Source organism: Triticum urartu, chromosome 4A, assembly GCF_056163025.1.
Source record: "Triticum urartu cultivar PI428250 chromosome 4A, HENAU_Tu73, whole genome shotgun sequence".
Taxonomy (NCBI): Eukaryota; Viridiplantae; Streptophyta; class Magnoliopsida; order Poales; family Poaceae; genus Triticum; species Triticum urartu.
In genome coordinates this window covers 507,301,254-507,322,317 of record NC_141876.1, presented here as the reverse complement: position 1 = coordinate 507,322,317, position 21,064 = coordinate 507,301,254, and the positions used below count along the sequence as shown (strand labels likewise).

The window sequence follows — 21,064 nt, the reverse complement described above, 5'->3', positions numbered from 1 at the left end:
AGGACTGTCACAACATTTTATGTGGCAGTGGTTCCATCAATGCGCGCGCAATAAGTATGCAGTGCAAAAGAAAATAAATTAAACAGGACGGCCCAATTCCTAGGCATGTGTGTGCTAGGATGGTATGCGTCATTTGCAAAGATGCCTATAAGTGGCGCCTGAAGCGCCAAATATGAATTGCTTTTTTTAGGGGAAAATATGAATTGCCTTTTTCTTTAGGATCAAATACGAATTGGCTGGAGGAACGAGGCAAGATAGCAAGACCGCTAGGCCTACTCTTTGGAATCACTTACTAGTGGGCTGTGGGCCGGCCTTATTACAACTCTACTGCTGAGCCTACCAACATTTCCTCTTATGGTAACACCCTAGCAACTTTGTTTATCCCATCTACATAACACAAGCCCCAAAGGGAAAGAAAACAAGGACGGACATGTGTACATTTCCTCTGTATACTCTCCCCTAGACGCTAGACTGAAGCACCGACCATATATGTCCACGGTCAAAACGCTTTACTCCCCTTCTCCTTCCTCCTCCTGCGCAATCCTATGGACCCTGATGGGCAGCCCCTTGGGGAAGTCGACGAACGGGTAGACGAACGCCTGGTCCGGCTCGGCGAGCTCCCACCGGAAGTTGAGCACCAGGTGGTGCAGGAAGATGGCCATCTCGAGCTTGGCGAGCTCCGACCCGGCGCAGAGCCTCGTGCCGCCGCCGTAGGGCATGAAGTTGCTGTTCTGCGCCACCCCAGAGGCGTTGCCCTGCAACAAACAAACAGCAAACACACATCATCAACACCTTTTTCTTTTACAAAAGAAGGATTACCCCCGGCCTCTACATCAGTGGATGCATGCAGCTATACATCGTCAACCCCTCTGAACCTGACTGAATGCATTTGTCTTCGTCATGGTGATCGAAGTGGTGGTGGTGCTGTTGCCACGACCACATATTCCCCACGGGCATTAGAGTCGTGATTAATGGCGTCGTTTTGTACGTGACGGATAAGGATGGGATGTGCACGGAGATGGACGGGTCCCCGACCCGTTCCAATCGCCCACTGATTGGATTCTCTTCCGCTTGGACCATGCGCACACAGTAGAGTCCAAGCTGCTGGCTGCATAGCATAGCTAGCGTAAGTTTATGCCTAGCTACACTAGTAGATGGTGGCGACCCGGTGAACCCCCATGACACGCACGAGAGCACGGACAATGGGGGCTCCTTTGACCGGGCGAGAGGAAGACAGAGCGAGAGGGAGCAAACACGTCTCTTTTGATCGGCCGGACCACATCAGGAGCACACGTGCGCATGCGAGCTCAACATTCCCTTTCATGTCAGGCCCGTCCGTGCGTGCGTGTTGTTATCGTCGAGTGGAGCTGAAAAGTCGTGCATTTCCACAATCTGCTCCAGCTAGTCTATGCACCACTGTACTCCGATTAGGAACACATTTATTAGCCCGATCGTGCGCATTCTTTGCCCCTGAATTAAGTTTCACTGTGCAAAACGTCATCAAGGCCTATGATTGACTGAATAACAGCAACTGCTAGACATATTTTTCTTCTTCTTTTAAGAGTGAATTCCACTTTTTACCCCATATTTATACATTTGTGACACTAATTACCCCTTCGAGTGAAAATTCGTCTAGAATACCCCTTTTGAAATCTTTGGACCCTTGTTTTTTGATGCGTGTCCATTAGGTAAGGTGTGAGGTGACGCCCTGTATCCAAAAACATGTGGACGGCCACAAGGAGTGGAACAGATAGACAAGAGAAGCTTGGACAAGATCGTCAATGATGCCCTCCGATCCTTACAGTTTTTTTTACGAATCAATGACGCAACATGCCGATCCTATCGACCATAAACAAACAAAATGTAAAACTGGGGTAAAACCGTGTTAAAAGTCTTCAAAATCTGACATTTCGATAAAAGTTTCGCTAAATAGGGTAATATGTGTCACAAATGTACAACTACAAGGTAAAAAATGGAATTCACTCTTCTTTTAAACATGGATCGATTTTCACGAGATATCAATCATGGTTCTGGTTGATTTTGTGTGAATAGAAATGAAATTGCAAGCATCGTTCAGGCACCGACCTGCCATCTCCAAGGGTTGAAGCTGCTGGGGTCCTCGTAGAGCGACGAGTCGAGATGCACCGCCGCTAACACCGGCAGAATTTTCCACCCGCTCGGAATGTCATACCCTGTCAGTCAGTCGATGCACATGCAAACATTCAGCAACTCCATAGGAAGAAGAAGTTCGGTAGTAAGTACTGTCAAAGAAATGCACACATGAAGAGAGAGTTAAGCCACCAACCATTGTAGTGCACATCTCGAATGACCTTCCGGTGCAGGAACCTGACCACGTTGCCTAGCCGCAAGGTCTCGTTTATAACCTGCAACAAAAGACGCAAATAATGAGTCCAACATTTGTCACTTCTGTACTCCCAAACAAGAGAGTTCGGCAGTTGGAATGTAGGATCAGAAGATGCTATTTCGGTGTACAATGACACAGTGTATAGTTCCACACAGTAGCACAACACCCACGATACTATACTACTACTGTACCAAGGAGGGCATGTGCTCCCCAACTTTTCAGGGGATCGGATGACCTGCCTTGGCATCAAACTGTGTATGGACAGCGATATTTCCCCATGGCAAAGAAGCCATTGTCCCGACCCCGGTTAGTTTAGCCCAAATCACTGATTTTTTTACCAGACTAGATGGTGTATGTTTGACGTGTTCTGCTCGTGCCGTCTGGATACCAGGGCACACGACAAAGATACCTTCTTGGCTTCTTGATGGACGCTGGCATATACGCCCAACAACACGTACTTCTCAGACCATTTTGGATCCTGGCAAGAATGCAAAACCATCCATCCATTGGCCACGCACTGCATCGGCAAACCTCCAAAACAAAAGCCATCGGCTGCTAGCTAGACAGAAGAGCAAGCGGACACCATACGGTCCAAACGAGTGGCTGGCCAACTTGCGTCGACGACGGAGCCTCTCGATCCCGCTCTTGCATGGCATTTTGGGAAGTTCCTATTGCGCTACGCACCTAGACGAGGAGCCTTGTGCTACTAGCAGCTGGAAGTAGCCAACAAAAGGCCAGGTCACGCGCACATATCTTGCACTGATATTACGAGGGAGGAAACGGGAACGGACAAATCAAAGGGGCCTTACGCATTGCGTGAAAACCATCTCTTTGTAGTCTTCCCAGCTCAGCTTGCACTCCCCTCTCAGCTTCTGTCTCCTAGCAATCTCAAGATGCTCCTCCTGCACGGCCACGGATTCACTGTCAATATTTCCATGATATTTCTGGTGCATTTCACCATCCATGTATGTACTGAAATGAGTGTGTGTGTGTGTGTGTGTGTTTTCTTCCGAAAGATAGCTATGTCCGGTTTAGCAGAGATCAGTTTGAGTTGGTGTAATAGTAGACTGAATTTGTACGTACCCGCAGTTCTTCGACGGCTTTAGGGCAACCTTCGAGGAAGAAGATGGCGAGGGCAAGCGCCATTGACGATGTCTCATGCCCGGCAAAGAGCAGGCTCAGCAAGAGGTCCAATATTTGTTCTTTCGAAAGATTGGATTGCTTCATCGCCCACCCGAGAAGATCATCTTCTTCCATGCTCGAGGCCTCCTTGTTCATTTTCTCAAGCCTCTCCTCCATTTTCCTCTCTATTACTCCAAGTATGGTGGCTCGCGACTGCACGCAAACACATGGTAAATAAGAATTATATGATGTTTTTCACGATAGAACAAAATAAAGTTATAGCGCAAAGTCATATGCGGTAATTTTGTTGGGACTTGCTAGGAGAAAATTGGACATGTCACTGTCGTTAAGATGTTGCCTAACCGCCTACTGGCCTAAGATCGTGCCTTGTGATAGCTTTCTGTTTTGGAGCAATTCATATCTTTTCAACATAGCTGCCGTCAAATAAAACAGGATACTTCTCCAGCCTACAAATTATTGTCCTTCTCCCTTTTTGGCGCTCTGACAATTAAAAAGTGATAATTAAACAAAAAAAGGGCTTGCTCTTTTGGTTTTTCTTTTTCTTCTCAATCTGTATTTTTTTTTCACTTTTATGTTTAGGAACGTTTGTAGGTTGGCGAATAGGCAACGGGAAGAACTTCCTAAGCACGACTATACAATGCAAAATCGCTTTACACATTTCATAAATCAAGCATGTATATGCCAACATTGATGACACCAACCATTTGCTTGACAAAATTTCCCTCTACATCAATCTAGGTATACTGTATATAAAGGATTGATCTCAGCTAACAAGGGGTGCTTAATTAAAACAAAATTAAGAGGGTTGCTAATAGCGTGCCTGGCGACATAAATGTGGTTCCAGTGTGGTAAAGAGTTGGTCAGCGGTTGAATCATGATAAATGATGATTCCCCCAACATATAATCATGCCAAATTATGGAGGTTGGTCACTGAACTTTTTCTAAGAGGTCAAAACTCCAAGTTGCAATTGTGTGCTGTTGAGCACGGGCCGTGTGTAGGGGAGAGAAAGAGTGTGAGAGCATGCATGCATGCATGCTGCATGCTGCATCTGGGAGCAATCAATAAAGATCATTTGAGTGTGACCTCACAAGCAGTAAAAAGCGGGCAACATTTTATGCGCCCATGAGTGATGATCAGTAGTACCTCCGAGGCCGGGCAAAGCAGGACGCCGGGAAAAAGAAACAAGAGTTGATCGATCTAATCACAGGTAGCACCGGCGCCATGTCCTTTGCATGAATGGTTTTCTAGCTACATGTTCACTACTACTAGTAGCACTATGCAGTGGTATCAACTATATATGATTTTATTGCCATGCATAATTAAGTAGATCGACTGGCTGATTAACCCTAGCCCCTAGCTAGCTAAAAACGATCCCAACCATGCACCAACTGGCTTGACCTAGATGGACACACACCTTTCAACCAACGTTTGTAAAAGGAAACCTAGCTTTTCACTATTCTCTCAAGAGTTCCTTCTTTTATTATACCTACTATTAGAATGAAAAAAGTGTTTCTTTCTTTTAGGTGCCCATACATGCAGTGACGAGAAACTAATTTTGTGCAAACACCGGTGCAAAAATTCATTCTATATATAGATAGAAGGGTGGCAGTGGAAGTGGCTTTAGCAGAAAGAAAATAAGCATCGATGATACGGATCCAGTGGTGTCTGATTGGACCTGATGCAGTCGTACGTGTGCACCGATCCTTTGGACCATCCACTATTCCGAACCCACACCCCTACTAGCTAGCTACATGCTGCCATGTAAGTAGTAGTATATTAATGCGTCCCTTCTTCTGATGGCTCTCTGCATATGCAACATCGGTGCATGGGCCATGTATACACGACGACGATATGAAATGAAATTGCATAGTACAGTAACAATGTCAAAACATATGCTTCCCTTTGGTTGTACTATAAGGAAGATAAAAAAAACATATGCTTCCCGTGAGAGGACAACTGACCAGAAAACAAAAGCTACAAGACAAAGGAGGTTTCTTTCATAATCTCGAACTTATTTTTCGGTACTAGACGAGACACCCAAGCGTGCGCGCAGAGAGAGGGACAGGTTGCTAGCGGTACTAGCGGCGTGTTGACTGCTGAGTGTTGCTGTTGTGTTTGTGTAGGAAGGAAGGAGTAGTGATCGACTCACCTTGAGGGCCTTCCAGTAGGCCGTGCCGGGGAAGTTGAGGGGCGCGGACACCACCCCCTTCATGAACGTGATGTACTCGAGCCTCAGCCGCTCCGTCTCCTCCTCGCCGGGGTCCATGCTCATGATGTTCTTCGCCATCAGGTTAAACGTGAACTGCACGCACCAACGAACGCATCCATCCATCGTTAATTAGCAGCCGGGCGGGGGTACGATCTCGCTTGCTTGCTTGCATGGACCACGCCGCCACCATCACCCCGCTGCCGCGGGTGCGTGCGCGGCGTGTAGGTGTGTGCTATGCAGGCGCTGTGCATGGCGCGCGGTTAATCGGACAGTTGGTGGTTTACCTTCTTGGCTTCGTGCTGGGCGGAGAAGACGGCGGAGGAGGAGGAAGGCAGCCAGTCGCGGAGGACGAGGAGGGTGTGGCGCTCCACCTCCGGGAGGAGCACGGCGCGGAGGCGGACGGAGCTGAGGAAGTTGAGGGAGATGGAGCGCATCTCGCGGTGGGGGTCGCCGACGAGCACCAGCATGGACCATTTGCCAAGGATGCCGCCGATGCTCCGCGGGTAGCTGCACTCGAACAGCCGCCCCTCGTTCTGCAGGATGTACCGGTTCAGCCCCGCGTCCGCCGACACCACCGTCCGGTCCCCGAACAGGCTCGACCGGTATATCTTGCCGTACCTGCATCCATGCGACGTCAGCCCGAATGCCCGATCGATCGTCCACGCCTGCTCGCATGCCTGTACTGATGTATGTATGCATGTGTGTGTATGTACCGACCGTGCGATGTGCTGGTCCATGAACTGGCCGATGGAGGTGGCCGGGTGGGCGCGGAGGTACCCGAAGGTCTCGCCGATGAAGGGCCAGCCGACGGCGCCGGGCGGCAGGTTCGGCCGCCTCTTCTTGGTCCGGCCGCTCCACCGGTGGAGGCCATGGCATTTAGCCACGGCGCTGGTGTAGAAGGTGAGCAGGGCCAGGAGGATGAAGGGGAGGAAGAAAAGGAGCTCGCTGGTTATGGAGGCCATGATGGCGGCCATGAGCTACCGATCCGATTGAGAGCCCGCGGTGTCCTGGAATTTAATTCCCTTCTCGATCACTCGCTCGCCGCGTTGGCGTGTGTGCGAGAGATGATGGGTTGGAGAGAGAGAGAGAAAATAAAACCGGGGCTGGATTAAAGAGTGGCTTTAAGCTCTAAAGATTTCTCTCTCTGCAAGCTTTGTGCAAAGAAAATCTTGCTAGGAAGGTGCCCACTTCGCGACCTCCCCTCTCTCTGTTGTGGTGCTCTTATATAAGTTTTTGAGGTGTGTGACAGGGAGGGAGGAGGTGGTTGTGGGGATTCTTTAGCCAGATATTAATTTTTGGTGCGGCGCAGGGCGTGGGGACACTGCCACCTCTTTTCTTTTCCTCTACACTATATTTCTCTAGGATTTGGAAAGACAAATAATCATTACTCTCTCCGTCCTAATTTTGCCCTCGTGTTTTTTTTAACATATGCAGATGCCTGCATAACTCATCCTTATGAACACCCACACACACCCTCAAGGATGGCAATTGATAGAGTATGAGGTGGTAGAGCAATACCATACCCGTGTAGTCAATGAGTACAATATTCTACCCATACCCGTACCCATGGATATGAAACTTACCCGTACCCATACCCGGCGGGCATCCATACCCATTGGGTGCCCAATAGGTAGATCAAATAGTACACACGTTATTCACAATTTCACATTCATCGATATAACATTTGATTAAAAAAAATTATCTCAACTCAGTAACAAAGGTTCACAATCATATGACACACTCCACAGGTAAGGTACACGTGTCAGTATAAACAGCTAGGGTATGGATATATTAATGGGTAGGGTATGGGTACTACCCATGGATATAAAAATCGTCTCATACCCTGCTCATGTGGGTACGGTATCCGCGCGTACCCATATGCATGGGTAAAATTATCATTCTTACACACCCTAGGGCTATGAGCACCTCTGAGATACTGAACCAACACAATATTTTGAGATCGACGAAATCACCATAGGCACCTTTATAGTCAACATAACACCCTTCCCGCTGAACAAACATCGTAATGTGACAATTCCTTCGTGGTTGGGCTAACCACATTGTCCGTCTGTACAAACCGAAGAAGTTAAGGTTGTCCTCCCTCATCAACAATCTTGATAAAATCACAGATGTGAGCCATATGTACCTGATCGTGAGTTTGAACAGAAAAAGTCAATTAAACAAGCAGATTGCCCCTCTTTTGCATGAGAGAGATTAAATTGTATCAAAATGAAAGGCACAATTTCTCATCCAAAGTGATGATAATACGAAATACTTTCATATGCTGGCTAACAACACATATAGGAAGAAACCTATTTTCGTGTTGAATAAGGATAAGGGCCGAATTTGAGTGAGATGTTCCTATCAAAGATTACATTAGTAATTATTACAAAAATATATTTGAACCTCAAGTCGAAATTGATTTATGTCTATACGAGTAATATATGATATCCCACATGTCTCGGAAGTGAAAATTAGTTTTTAACATCTATGTTATTAGGGAAGACATGGTTAATCAAGTAGCACCGATAGTGGCTACGCTATTAATTAGGTCTAAATACGTTTAGCACTAAACACTAGAGTGGCAGAGACCATTGGATTGATGCGGTTGAACTGATGAGGTATCTTCAATCTCTCAGACTTGCTTTTTTACATTAGATATAAATATAGATATGAATAGATAGAGATAGAGATAGAGATAGAGATAGAGATAGAGATAGATATAGTATAGATATAGATATAGATTGTTGAATCCCCGTAACTCGCTATTTTTATATTAGTATAGATATAGATATAAATAGTGATAGAGATAGAGATAGAGATAGAGATAGGAAAATCCATCTCTGCACCGAGCTCATCTACACCCGCGCCGACGAAAAAATCAAAACAAATACTAGAAAAATTAAAAAAAAAATCCATTTTTCTGTGCGGTAGACAATTTGATGCGTGAGGTCCGCTTCGATTTTCAAATCATTTGGATATCTGAGGAGCTCTCAGAAAAAAAAGACAAATTTGGGGTTTGTAAAAATGTTTACTGTTCACGTACTGTTTTGGCCCGAGTTGTCTCTTTTGCTGAGAGCTGCTCAGATGTTCAAATGACTTGAAATTTGGAGCAGGCCTCACGCATCAAATTGTCTACCACACAGAAAATATTTAGAATTTTTTTGAATTTTTTATGAAGTTTTTTCTAACCGGGTGCAAATGAGCCTGGGCATCGAAACACCCCACTCATAGAGATAGATATAAATAACCCACCCACGTCTTATAAGTAATTGAACCTGGCCTGTAAAGAAACAGGGCGTCCGAGTTGCACAAATTATCTTTCAACGTGCATACGAACAAGGGATATATGTCCACAATTTTTTAAATAGATTGGTAAATCTAACAATAATTTATAGATCTCACCAATAAAATAATTTTGAAATGTGGATTAACCCAGTGCCTCTATAAATAACCTTGTAGTTTGCTTTTACTACCTCCGTTCCAAAATAATTGAAGTACCGAGTTTATCCCAAGTTAATGTCACATCTAAGATTTTTCCCAAATTTGGAATGTTTAAAAGTTTCACACGAAACTATTTTTCCTAGGAAACCCTATGTTTGTTTGCATTAGCTACATTTGACTAGGAATTGATTGAATAGGATAGGAATGTGGACCAGTTGAACTTTGGGAATTATTTAGAAACCCAAAATTATCATTTAGAGGATAATTATATGATTGTGAGAGATCTAGTGTGATTAATTGGGTTGGTTAAAAGCCCTAAGTAGAAGAAACAATAAAGGGGCAAGGTTTAGAAAATAAGAATAAACCCCCCAAATCAAGATGGCAACTCAAATAATTATGGTTGACACAAAGACAAATTCATTGGAATTCAAACAATAAGGGAAAACCACTTGAAAATGAAAATACGTCAATTATGATAATTAAACAAAGATTTAAATATGTGGTAGAAAATAATTGACCAAATTTCAAAATAAAATGTTCAACTTTCTCTTAATATTTCAAAATTAATTTAGAACAAGTTTGCCTTTGAAAATAAATTGAAATTCAGAACATATTGGAATTTAGAAAGAAACCGGAAACAAAAACATAAGAGGAAATAAAATAAAAACAGCCAGCCAGACCAGCACGGCCCAGCCTACCAGCGAGGCCCACCCAGCACAGGAAGCCCACCAGGCCACTTAGCGAAGTTGTATGCTGATGTCACTTGAACTGCGTCGGTATTTCCCAAAAGAGGAAGGGATGATGCATCACATATACGATAGGTATTTCTCTCAGTTATGCAACCAAGGTATCAATCCAATAGGAGAACCAATCAACACTATGTAAATGGTACTTGCACACAAAGAACAAATATTTGCAACCCGACGCTTATGAGGGGTTGATTCCTCTACGGTTAACAATGCCTGAAATTGTCAAGTTGACGGGATAAAATTTATGATAGATTGGATAAATAGATCTTGGTAAAACGTGAAATAAAAGATGCAAATAAAAATTGCAGCAAAGTATTTTTGTGTTTTAGAATAGTAGATCTGAAAATAAAAGCGAATAAAAATAGTCTCAGAGCAAATATGACAAAAAGTAGACCCGAGGCCATAGATTTCACTAGTGACTTCTTTCAAGAAATAGCACACGATGGGTAAACAAATTACTGTTAGGCAATTGATAGAAGATCGAATAATTATGACGATATCCAGGCAATGATCATTATATAGGCATCACGTCCATGATTAGTAGACCGACTCCTGGCTGCATCTACTACTATTACTCCACACATTGACCGCTATCCAGCATGCATCTAGTGTATTAAGTTCATGGAGACACAGAGTAATGCAATAAGAACGATGACATGATGTAGACGAGATCTATTCATGTAGGAATAACCCCCGTCTTGTCATCCTTAATAGCTACGATACATGCGTGCCTTGCTGCCCCTTCTATCACTAGGAAAGAACACCGCAAGATCGAACCCATCACAAAGCACCTCTTCCCATGGGAAGAAAAATCGATCTAGTTGGCATAACTAAACATAAACATGAGGCTATAAGTAATCATGCATATAAGAGATCAAAGACTCAAATAACTTTCATGGATATATAGATTTGATCATAAACTCAAAGTTCATCGGATCCCAACAAACACACCGCAACAAATAGTTACATCAAATAGATATCCACGAGACCATTGTATTGAGAATAAAAAGAGAGAGAGGAAGCCATCTCGATACTGCCTATGGACCCGTAGGTCTATGGTGAACTACTCACGCATCATCGGAGAGGCACCAATGAGGATGATGAACCCCTTCGTGATGGTGTCTAGATTGGATCTCGTGGTTCTGGAACTTGCGGCGGCTGGAACTGTGTTTCGTCGACTCCCCTAGTGTTTTTGAAATATTTGAGTATTTATAGGGCAAAGAAGCGGTGCGGGAGGCCACCGAGGTGGGCACAACCCATCTGGGCGCGCCTGGGCGTCCAGGCGTGCCCTGGTGGGTTTCCCCCCCTCGGGGCTCCCCTCTGGTACTTTGGCCCACTTGATGTCTTCTGGTCCAAAAAAATTCTACAAAAAGTTTCGATGCGTTTGGACTCCATTTGGTACTCGTATCCTGCAAAGTAAAAAACAAGCAAAAAACAATAACTGGCACTGGGCACTATGTCAATAGGTTAGTCCCAAAAATGATATATAAAATGATTGTAAAACATCCAAGAATGATAATATAATAGCATGGAACAATAAAAAAATATAGATATGTTGGAGACGTATCAGCATCCGCAAGCTTAATTCCTGCTTGTCCTCGAGTAGGTAAATGATAAAAACAGAATTTTTGATGTGGAATGCTGCCAGACATGTTCATCGCATATTCTTTTCTTTTGTAGCATGGACATTTGGACTTTTATATGGTTCAAAGCAATAGTCTAGTTTTGACATTAGGATTTCAGTACTCAAGCATATGAACAAGCAACCATGTCTTTCAAAATATCAACACTAAAGAAAGTTATCCCTAGCCCAACATGATCAATCATTGATCCATTCATGAAACACACTCGCATATTAGCTACATCCAACGCTCAAGTATGATCATAGTGCTCCCTAGTTGGTGCTTTATAAGAGAAGATGGAGACTCAAATAAAAATAAAAATTGCATAAAGTAAATAGAAAGGCCCTTCACAGAGGGAAGTAGGGATTTGTAGAGGTGCGAGAGCTCAAAGCTAAAATTGAGAGATGAAATTTTTCAGAGGCATACTTTTCCCGTCAACGAAAACGACCGAGTAATTCCCAACATTTTCCATGCTAGATATATCATAGGCGGTTCCCAAGCAGAAAATAAAGTTTATTCCTTTTTCCACCATTCTTTCGCAATCCATGGCTAGCCATATCCACGGGTGCCTTCCATACCAACACTTTCCAAGGAATTTATTATTTGACAACATAAAGTAAATTTCTTTTTCATTTCGGGACTGGACATCCCTATTACCGTCGTACTCTCGTGCAAAGACATGTGAATAAACACTCATCTTGAGAATAACACATATAGCATGGAAAATATTGGCCACCCCCTGCCGCTTCATGAGCGGTACGAGTACACAAAAAGGAAATTCATTTTGAAAATTAGAGATGGCAGTTACAAATTTGCTTAGAACGGCACAGAAATACCGTATATAGGTAGGTATGGTGGACTCATATGGCAAAACTAGGTTTAAAGTTTTTGGATGCACATGTAGTATTTCTACTTAGTACAAGTGGATGCTAGCAAATAGATTGAGAAGCAACCAACCAAGAAACAAAAAATCACATAAGTGAGCATTAAGCATAACTAACACCGAATAATGCACCATAAGTAGGATGTAATTTCATTCCATAACTATTGACTTTTGTGCTTGCATAGGGAATCACAAACCTTAACACCAATATTCTTACTAAAGCACAATTACTCACCAACATGACTTACATATCACTATCATCATATCTCAAAACTATTACAAAGAATCAAGTTTATTTTGTCCAATGATCTTCATGAAAGTTTTTACTATATCCCTGTTTAGTATCTATCACTTTGGGACTAGTTTCATATGTTGCTTTTTATAAGCTCAAACAAATTTAAGTGAAGAACATGAGCATAAAAGTTTTCTTCTCTCAAAATAATATAAGTGAAGCATGAGAGAATTTCTTTAAAAATTTACTAACTCTCAAATAAATCTAAGTGAAGCATGGGAGCATTTCTTCAAAACATATTAAAGCACCCCTTGCTCAAAAAGATATAAGTGAAGCACTAGAGCAATTCCATAGCTCAAAAAATTTAAGTGAAGCACATAGAGCTCTAACAAATCATAGCATAATTTTGGCTCTCTCAAATAGGTGTGTCCAGCAAGGATAGATGACACAAAATAAAAAGCAAAACAAGCAAAGACTCATATAATACAAGATGCTCCAAGCAAAACTCATGATATGTGACAAATAAAAATATAGCTCCAAGTAAAATACCGATGGTCGTTAGAAGAAATAGGGGATGCCACTCAGGGCATCCCCAAGCTTAGTTGCATGGTTCTCCTTGAATAATAACTTGGGGTGCCATGGGGCATCCCCAAGCTTTGGATCTTGCTACTCCTTATTCCTTCATCCATCGTGATCTCACCCAAAACTTGAAAACTTCAATCACACAAAATTCAACAAAACCTTTGTGAGATCCGTTAGTATAACAAAGCAAATCACCAATCTAAGTACTGTTGCAAACCCTTTCATATTCTATTTTTGCATTATACCTACTGTATTCTAACTTTACCATGACTTGTACACCCGATACAATCCATAGATTCATCAAAATAAGCACACAACGCAAAGAAAACAGAATCTGTCAAAAAACAGAATAGTCTGTAGTAATCTGAAAACTTTGTATACTTCTGTAACTCCAAAAATTCTGAAATATTAGGAAAACGTAGGAAATTTGTATATAAATATTGTGTACAAAAATCTGGATTTCATAGCGCATCTGTGAATTTTGAATATTATTTTACTGGGCGCAAAAGTTTCTGTTTTTCAACAAGATCAAATCAAGTATCACCAAACATGATCCCAAAGGCTTTACTTGACACAAACACTAATTAAAACATAAAAAACACAATTATAACAGTATCATAATTGTGCAAACACTCAAGAACAGAAATAAAAAGGCAAAAATAAGATTTATTCATTGGGTTGCCTCCCAACAAGCGCTATCGTTTTATGCCCCTAGCTAGGCATAATGCGTAGATTCAAGTATTGTCATTTTTAGTTTTAGATCCATGGGATGCCCTCATGATTGATTCATATGGTCGCTTAATTCTTGTTCTAAGGAAGTGTTCCATACCCTTTCTTAGTGGAAATTGAAATTTAATATTCCCTTCTTTCATATCAATCATGGCACTTATAGTGCGTAAAAACGGTCTGCCAATTATAATAGGACAAGACGGATTGCAATCAATATCAAGAACAATAAAATCTATGGGCACAAAATTCCTATTTGCAAGGATAAGAACATCATTAAATATTCCCATAGGCTTTTCAATAGTAGAATCCGCCAAGTGCAAATTAAGAGAACATTCTTCAATATCGGTAAGACCAAGCATATCACATAAAGATTTCAGAATTTTGTAATACTAGCACCCAAATCATATAAAGCAAAACACTCATAATTTTTAATCTTGAATTTGATGGTAGATTCTCATTCATCATGTACTTTTCTAGGAATTGAGATCTCTAGTTCCAACTTTTCTTCTAAAGATTTCATCATGGCATCTACGATATGTTTAATAAAATCTTTATTTTGTTCATAAGCATGGGGTGAATTTATCATGGATTGCAACAAAGAAATAAATTCAATCAAAGAGCAATTATCATAATTAAAGTCTTTGTAATCCAAAAGAGTGAGCACATCACTAGTTAAAGTTTTGACCTCTCCAAACCCACTTTTATCAATTTTCTCAACAAGATTTTCACCCTCCGAATTATCGGGACGCCTTCTAGCTAAAGTTGACTCTTCTTCACTCCCTTTATCATCAATTTTAATTTTACTAAATAAGGAATCAATAGAAGAAACACCAATCATTTTAAGATCTTCATCATTTTTATCCTCTAAAGAGATTGGTTTAGTGGCCATTTGATTTACTATGGTAGCCTGTGCATATGATATTTTGCCTAGCAAATTTTTATCAAAAGCACACTTAGATTGGAGATTACAAACTTCTCTACTAATATCATCAAGTTGTTTTATTATAGCATCTAACACAATATATAGAGTGTTCTTTAAGTTCCTCAGTAAAATGCTTATTATGCCCAGATTGTGTACTCATATATTCCTTGGTACTTTTTTCAATATAAAGAAAAATATTGGGGTAAGAAACATCATAGTACCTCCTTTGAGACATTGTGACTATGCAAACAAGATTGCACACGAAAACAGATATGACGAGAAAACGACAAACGAAAAAGAGGACGAATAAAGTGGGGAAAATTTTTGTGAAGTGGGGGAGATGAAAATAAGAGGCAAATGGAAAATAATGTAAATTGCAAGGAGGTGAGATTTGTGATTAGGAACCTGATAGATGTTGATGATATCTCCTCGGCAACGGTGCCAGAAATTTATTTTGATGTCGCTTGAACTACTTCGGTATTTCCCTAAAGAGGAAGGGATGATACAGCACAACTACGGTAGGTATTTCCCTCAGTTATGAAACCAAGGTATTAATCCAGTAGGAGAACCAAGAAACACTATGTAAATGGTACCTGCACACAAAGAACAAATACTTGCAACCCGACGCTTATGAGGGGTTGTCAATCCCTCTACGGGTAACGACGCCAGAAATTGTCAAGTTGACAGGATAAAATTTGTGGTAGATTGGCTAAATAGACTCGGTAAAATGCGAAATAAAATATGCAAATAAAAAGTGCAGCAAAGTATTTTCTGGTTTTTAGAATAATAGATCTGAAAACAAAAGCGAATAAAAATAGATCTCAAAGCAAATATGATAAACAGTAGACCCGGGGGCCGTTTTATAGTGGCTTCTCTCAAGAAATATCACATGGTGGGTGAACAAATTACTATTGGGCAATTGATAGAAGATCAAATAATTATGACTATATCCAGTGAATGATCATTATATAGGCATCACGTCAAGATTAGTAGACTGACTCATATATGCATCTACTACTATTAGTCCACACATCGACCGCTATCCAGCTTGCATCTAGTGTGTTAAGTTCATGGAGAAACAGAGTAATGCAATAAGAATGATGACATGATGTAGACGAGATCTATTCATGTAGGAATAGGCCCCATCTTGTTATCCTTAATAGCAACGATACATGCGTCTCTTGCTGCCCCTTCTGTCACTCGGAAAGAACGCCGCAAGATCGAACCCATCACAAAGCACCTCTTTCCATGGCAAGAAAAATCGATCTAGTTGGCCTAACTAAACCAAAGATCCGAAGAAGAAATACGAGGCTATAAGTAATCATGCATATAAAAGATCAAAGAATCAAATAACTTTCATGGATATATATATCTGATCATATCTATAATTTTTTTATTGTTCCATGCTGTTACATTATCATTCTTGGATGTTTTACAATCATTTTATAGTCATTTTATATCATTTTTTGGTACTAACCTATTGACATAGTGCCAGGTGCCAGTTCCTGTTTTATGCATGTTTTTACATCGCAGGAAATCAAAACCAAACGGAGTCCAAACACAATGAAACTTTTTGTGGATTTTTTTAGGACCATAAGACATCCAATGGGCCAAAGAAGTGCCAAAGAGGGAGCCCGAGGTGAGCACACGACACTAGGGCGCGCCTGGAGGCCCAGGCGCGCCCTGGTGGGTTGTGCCCACCTCGGTGGCCTCCTGAACCGCCTCTTTGCTCTATAAATACCCCAATATTCCAGAAACCCTAGGGGAGTCAACGAAAATCAATTCCAGCCACCGCAAGTTCGAGAACCACCAGATCCAATCTAGACACCATCACACAGGGGTTCATCATGTACATTGGTGCCTCTCCGATGATGCATGGGTAGTTCTTTGTAGACCTATGGGTCCGTAGTTACTAGCTAGATGGATTCCTCTCTCTCATTTGATTCTTAATACAATGGTCTCTTGGAGATCCATATGACGTAACTCTTTTTGCTGTGTTTGTTGGGATTCAATGAACTTTGAGTTTATGATCAGATCTATCTTTTTATCCATGAAAGTTATTTAAGTCTTCTTTGATCTCTTATATGCATGATTGCTTATAGCCTCATATTTCTTCTCCGATATTTGGGTTTTGTTTGGCCAACTTGATCTATTTATCTTGCAATGGGAAGAGGTGCTTTGTGATGGGTTCGATCTTACAGTTCATGGTCCCAGTGACATAAGGGGAACCGAGATGTATGTATCATTGCCATTAAGTATAACAAGATGGGGTCTATTTCTACATAAATAGATCTTGTCTACATCATGTCATCATTCTTATTGCATTACTCCGTTTATCCATGAACTTAATACACTAGATGCATGCTGGATAGCGGTCGATGTGTGGAGTAATAATAGTAGATGTAGGCAGGAGTCGGTCTACTAATCTTGGACGTGATGCCTATATAATGATCATTACCTGGATATCATCTTGATTATTTGAAGTTCTATCAATTGCACAATAGTAATTCATTTACCCACCATTTGCTATTTTTCTCGAGAGAAGCCACTAGTGAAACCTATGGCCCTCGGGTCTCTTCTTTATTATATTTGCCTTTGCGATCTATTTTTATTTGCTTTTATTTTCATATCTATTAAACCAAAAATACAAAAATATCTTGTTGTACTTTATTTTAATCGAGATCTATTTATCCCATCTATCATATTTTTATCACGTCCATTTGCCAATTTCTAGCGCCATTACCCGAAAGGGATTGGCAACCCCTTTAATACGCCGGGTTGCGAGTATTTGTTATTTGTGTGCAGGTGCCGTTCACATAGTGTTGCGTGGTTCTCCTACTGTTTCGATAACCTTGGTCTCATCACTGAGGGAAATACCTACCGTTGCTGTGCTCCATCATCCCTTCCTCTTTGGAGAAATACCGACGCAGTTCAAGCAAACATCAAACGGAATTTCTGGCGCCGTTGTGGGGAGACATCATCAACATCTACCAGGTTCCTAATCACAAATCTCAATTCCTTGCAATTTACATTATTTGCCATTTGCCTTTCACTTTCCTCTCCCTCACTTCACAAAAAATTGTCGTTTTATTCGCCCTCTTTCTCGTTCGCCGTTTTCTCTTTAGATCTACCCTTCGTTTGCAATCATGAGTGACTTTGGTATGGCTGAAACAGATGATGGCCTAACTCCTAAAATTGGATGATCTGGCAATCTAGATGCTAAAACTTTTTTTGGGGGGCAAGGGAATGTTATAGGAAAAGAACGTATCCAAGAATTTTTCAATTGTGTTGGAAATTTAAGTATTGATGATGTTCGTATACTTAAGAGGACTAAATATTATGCAGAAGATATTTCAGCACTAGTTCTGAAATTTGAAAATAAACTTATCCGTACTCATCCTACTTTGCAAAGGTTGTTTTTTGAGTTGCCCGTTATAAAGAATCCCAAGGCTAAAAAGTTGGCCACTCTTGTTCTTATGAATGAATTTGATTACATAGTACGGGAAGCAAGGGGGATCTTTGATTTTTATGGTATGAATCATGAAAATCCGGTGCTAGATGAAATTCTTTATAATAGTGATTATGCGTTAAGACATTTGCTTGGGGATAATCAATTTTTTTGTGACAAACTTAAAAAGGAAGTCCTTGTTTCAGATATAATCCAACAAGTTTTTACTAATGTTAATCAACATTATTCTTGGATTGTTGCCGACCAAAGAGGTTATGATGATAAGCAACTTGATAGTGCTAAGATTTCCATGGATAATATATTTTATGTTGTTTTTACAAAACCTCATGACAAAAATACCTCTAAGGAAATTAAGGAGAAGGATAACAAAATGTAGATCCTTGTTTTATGCCTAGCTAGGGGCGTAAAACGGTAGCGCTTATTGGGAGACAACCCAATGAATAATTTTTTTCTCTTTGCTTTCTGTTCTTGAGTGTTTGCACAATTATGCTACTTTTATGATTGTGTTTTTTGTGTTTTAATTAGTGTTTATGCCAAGCAAAGCCTTTAGGAACATGTTGGGTCATAGTTGATTTGATCTTGCTGAAAAACAAAAACTTTTGCGCTCACGAAAATAATTATCATTTTTTGACAGGAGCGTGATAAAATACCAATTCTTTTTGAAGAAGATTAATATAGAACTTTCTCACGTGGTCCTAATTTTTCAGAATTTTTGGAGTTACAGAAGTATTCGAAATATCCAAATTTCTATAGACTATTATGTTTTGATATATTCCGTTTTCTTTGCGGTGTGTGCTTGTTTTGATGATTCTATGGTTTTCTTTGAAGAGTTTTGGCCGTAGAAAAGTTGGAATGCAGTAGATATAATACAAGAATAAAATATGAATGGGTTTACAACAGTACTTATAGTAGTGATTTGTTTTCTTATACTAACGGATCCCATGAAGGTTTTGTTGAGTTTTGTGTGATTGAAGTTTTCAAGTTTTGGGTGATGTTAAGATGGATGAAGGAATAAGGAGTAAGAAGAGCCTAACCTTGGGGATGCCCATGGCATCCCAAGCTATTATAAAAAGAGAAGCAAGAAACTGGGCTTGGGGATGCCCAAGTGGCATCCCCTCTTTCTTCTAACGACCATCGGTATTTTAGTCGGAACTATATTGTTATTCATCACATACTATGAGTTTTGCTTGGAGCGTCTTTTATGATATGAGTCTTTGCTTGTTTTGCCTTTTGTTTTAAGTATTGAGTCCATGTTATACACACCTATTTGAGAGATCCAAAATTATGCCATGACTTGTTAGAATTGCTCTCTATGCTTCACTTAAATCTTTATGAGCTATGGAATCGCTCTAGTGCTTCACTTATATCTTTTTGAGCATGGTGTGCTTTGTTATTTTTAAAGAAATTCTCTCATGCTTCACTTATATTTAATTGAGAGTTAGCAATTTTTTAAAGAAATTCTCTCTTGCTTCACTTAAATTAATTTGAGAGAAAGAAATATTATGTTCATGATCTTCACTTATATTTGTTTGAGCTCATCAAAAGCAACACATGAAAATTAGTTCCAAAGTGATAGATATCCAAGAAGGATATAATAAAAACTTTCATGAAGATTATTGGACAAAATAAACTTGATTCCTTGTAATAGTTTTGAGATATGATGATGTGATATGTGAGTCATGTTGATGAGTAATTATGCTTTAGTAAGAATATTGGTGTAAAGGTTTGTGATTCCCTATGCAAGCATGGAAGTCAATAGTTATGCAATGAAATTACATCCTACTTGTCGTGCATTATTCGGTGTTAATTATGCTTAATGCTCGCTTATAAGATTTTTTGTTTCTTGGTTGGTCGCTTCTCAATCTTTTGCTAGCCTTCATTTTGCACTAAGTATGATCACTACTCGTGCATTCAAAATCCTTTAAACCAGTTTTGCCACATGAGTCCACCATACCTACCTATATGTGGTATTTCCGTGCAGTTCTAAGCAAATTTGTATGTGCCATCTCTAATTTTCAAAATAAAATTTTCTTTTGTGTGCTCGTACCACTCATGAAATGGTAGGGGGTGGCTAATATATTTTCATGCTAGATATGATATTCTCAGGATGAGTGTTCATTCACTTGTCGTTGCATGAGAGTAAGGCAAAAGGTATTAGAGATGCCCAGTCCCGAAACAAAAAATGAATTTACTTTATGTTGTCAAATAATAAATTCCTTGGAAAGTGTTGGTATGGAAGGTACCCGTGGATACGGCTAGCCATGAAAATTGAAAGTACGGTTGAAAAAGGAATAAACTTTAATTTCTGTTTGGGATCTGCCTATGATATATCTAGCATGGAAAGTATTGGGAACTACTTGATCATTCTCGTTGATAGGAAAAGCATGCCTCCCAAAATGTTTTTATCTCTATCTCTTTTGCTTTGAGCTCTGGCACCTCTACAAATCCCTACTTCCCTCTACGAGGGCCTTTCTTTTACTTTATGCAATTTTTATTTTTAAGTTGAGTCTCCACCTTCTCTTATAAAGCACCAACTAAGGGGCATTATGATCGTACTTGAGCATTGGGTGTAGCTAATATGCAAGTATATTTCATGAATGGATCAATGATTGAGCATAATGGGCTAGGGATGACTTATTGTAGCATTGATATTTTGAAATACATGGTTGCTTGTTGTCATGCTTGAGTATTTAAGTCATCATGTCAAAACTAGA

At 40.5% G+C, this 21,064-nt stretch overlaps 1 protein-coding gene across 1 annotated transcript; it reads right to left on the bottom strand.

The window, feature by feature from the left end:
- Positions 1-255: 255 nt before the first annotated feature.
- Positions 256-6,928, bottom strand: LOC125552395 (steroid (22S)-hydroxylase). The gene is made up of 8 exons (XM_048715932.2): positions 6,436-6,928; positions 6,003-6,336; positions 5,659-5,811; positions 3,449-3,700; positions 3,175-3,267; positions 2,306-2,384; positions 2,086-2,192; positions 256-755 (listed from the first exon to the last, which is right to left on the bottom strand). Exons 1-8 carry the CDS (start codon positions 6,690-6,692, stop codon positions 510-512), a joined length of 1,521 nt encoding a protein of 506 aa, XP_048571889.1. The 5' UTR covers positions 6,693-6,928; the 3' UTR covers positions 256-509.
- Positions 6,929-21,064: the final 14,136 nt, after the last annotated feature.

Coding starts and splice junctions, on each gene's coding strand:
- LOC125552395 (XM_048715932.2), bottom strand. CDS start 6,692: ATGGCCGCCATCATGGCCTCCATAACCAGCGAGCTCCTTTTCTTCCTC. Junction 6,337..6,435: donor ATGGACCAGCACATCGCACG/GTCGGTACATAC, acceptor GCATGGATGCAG/GTACGGCAAGATATACCGGT. Junction 756..2,085: donor TCAACCCTTGGAGATGGCAG/GTCGGTGCCTGA, acceptor TGTTTGTTGCAG/GGCAACGCCTCTGGGGTGGC.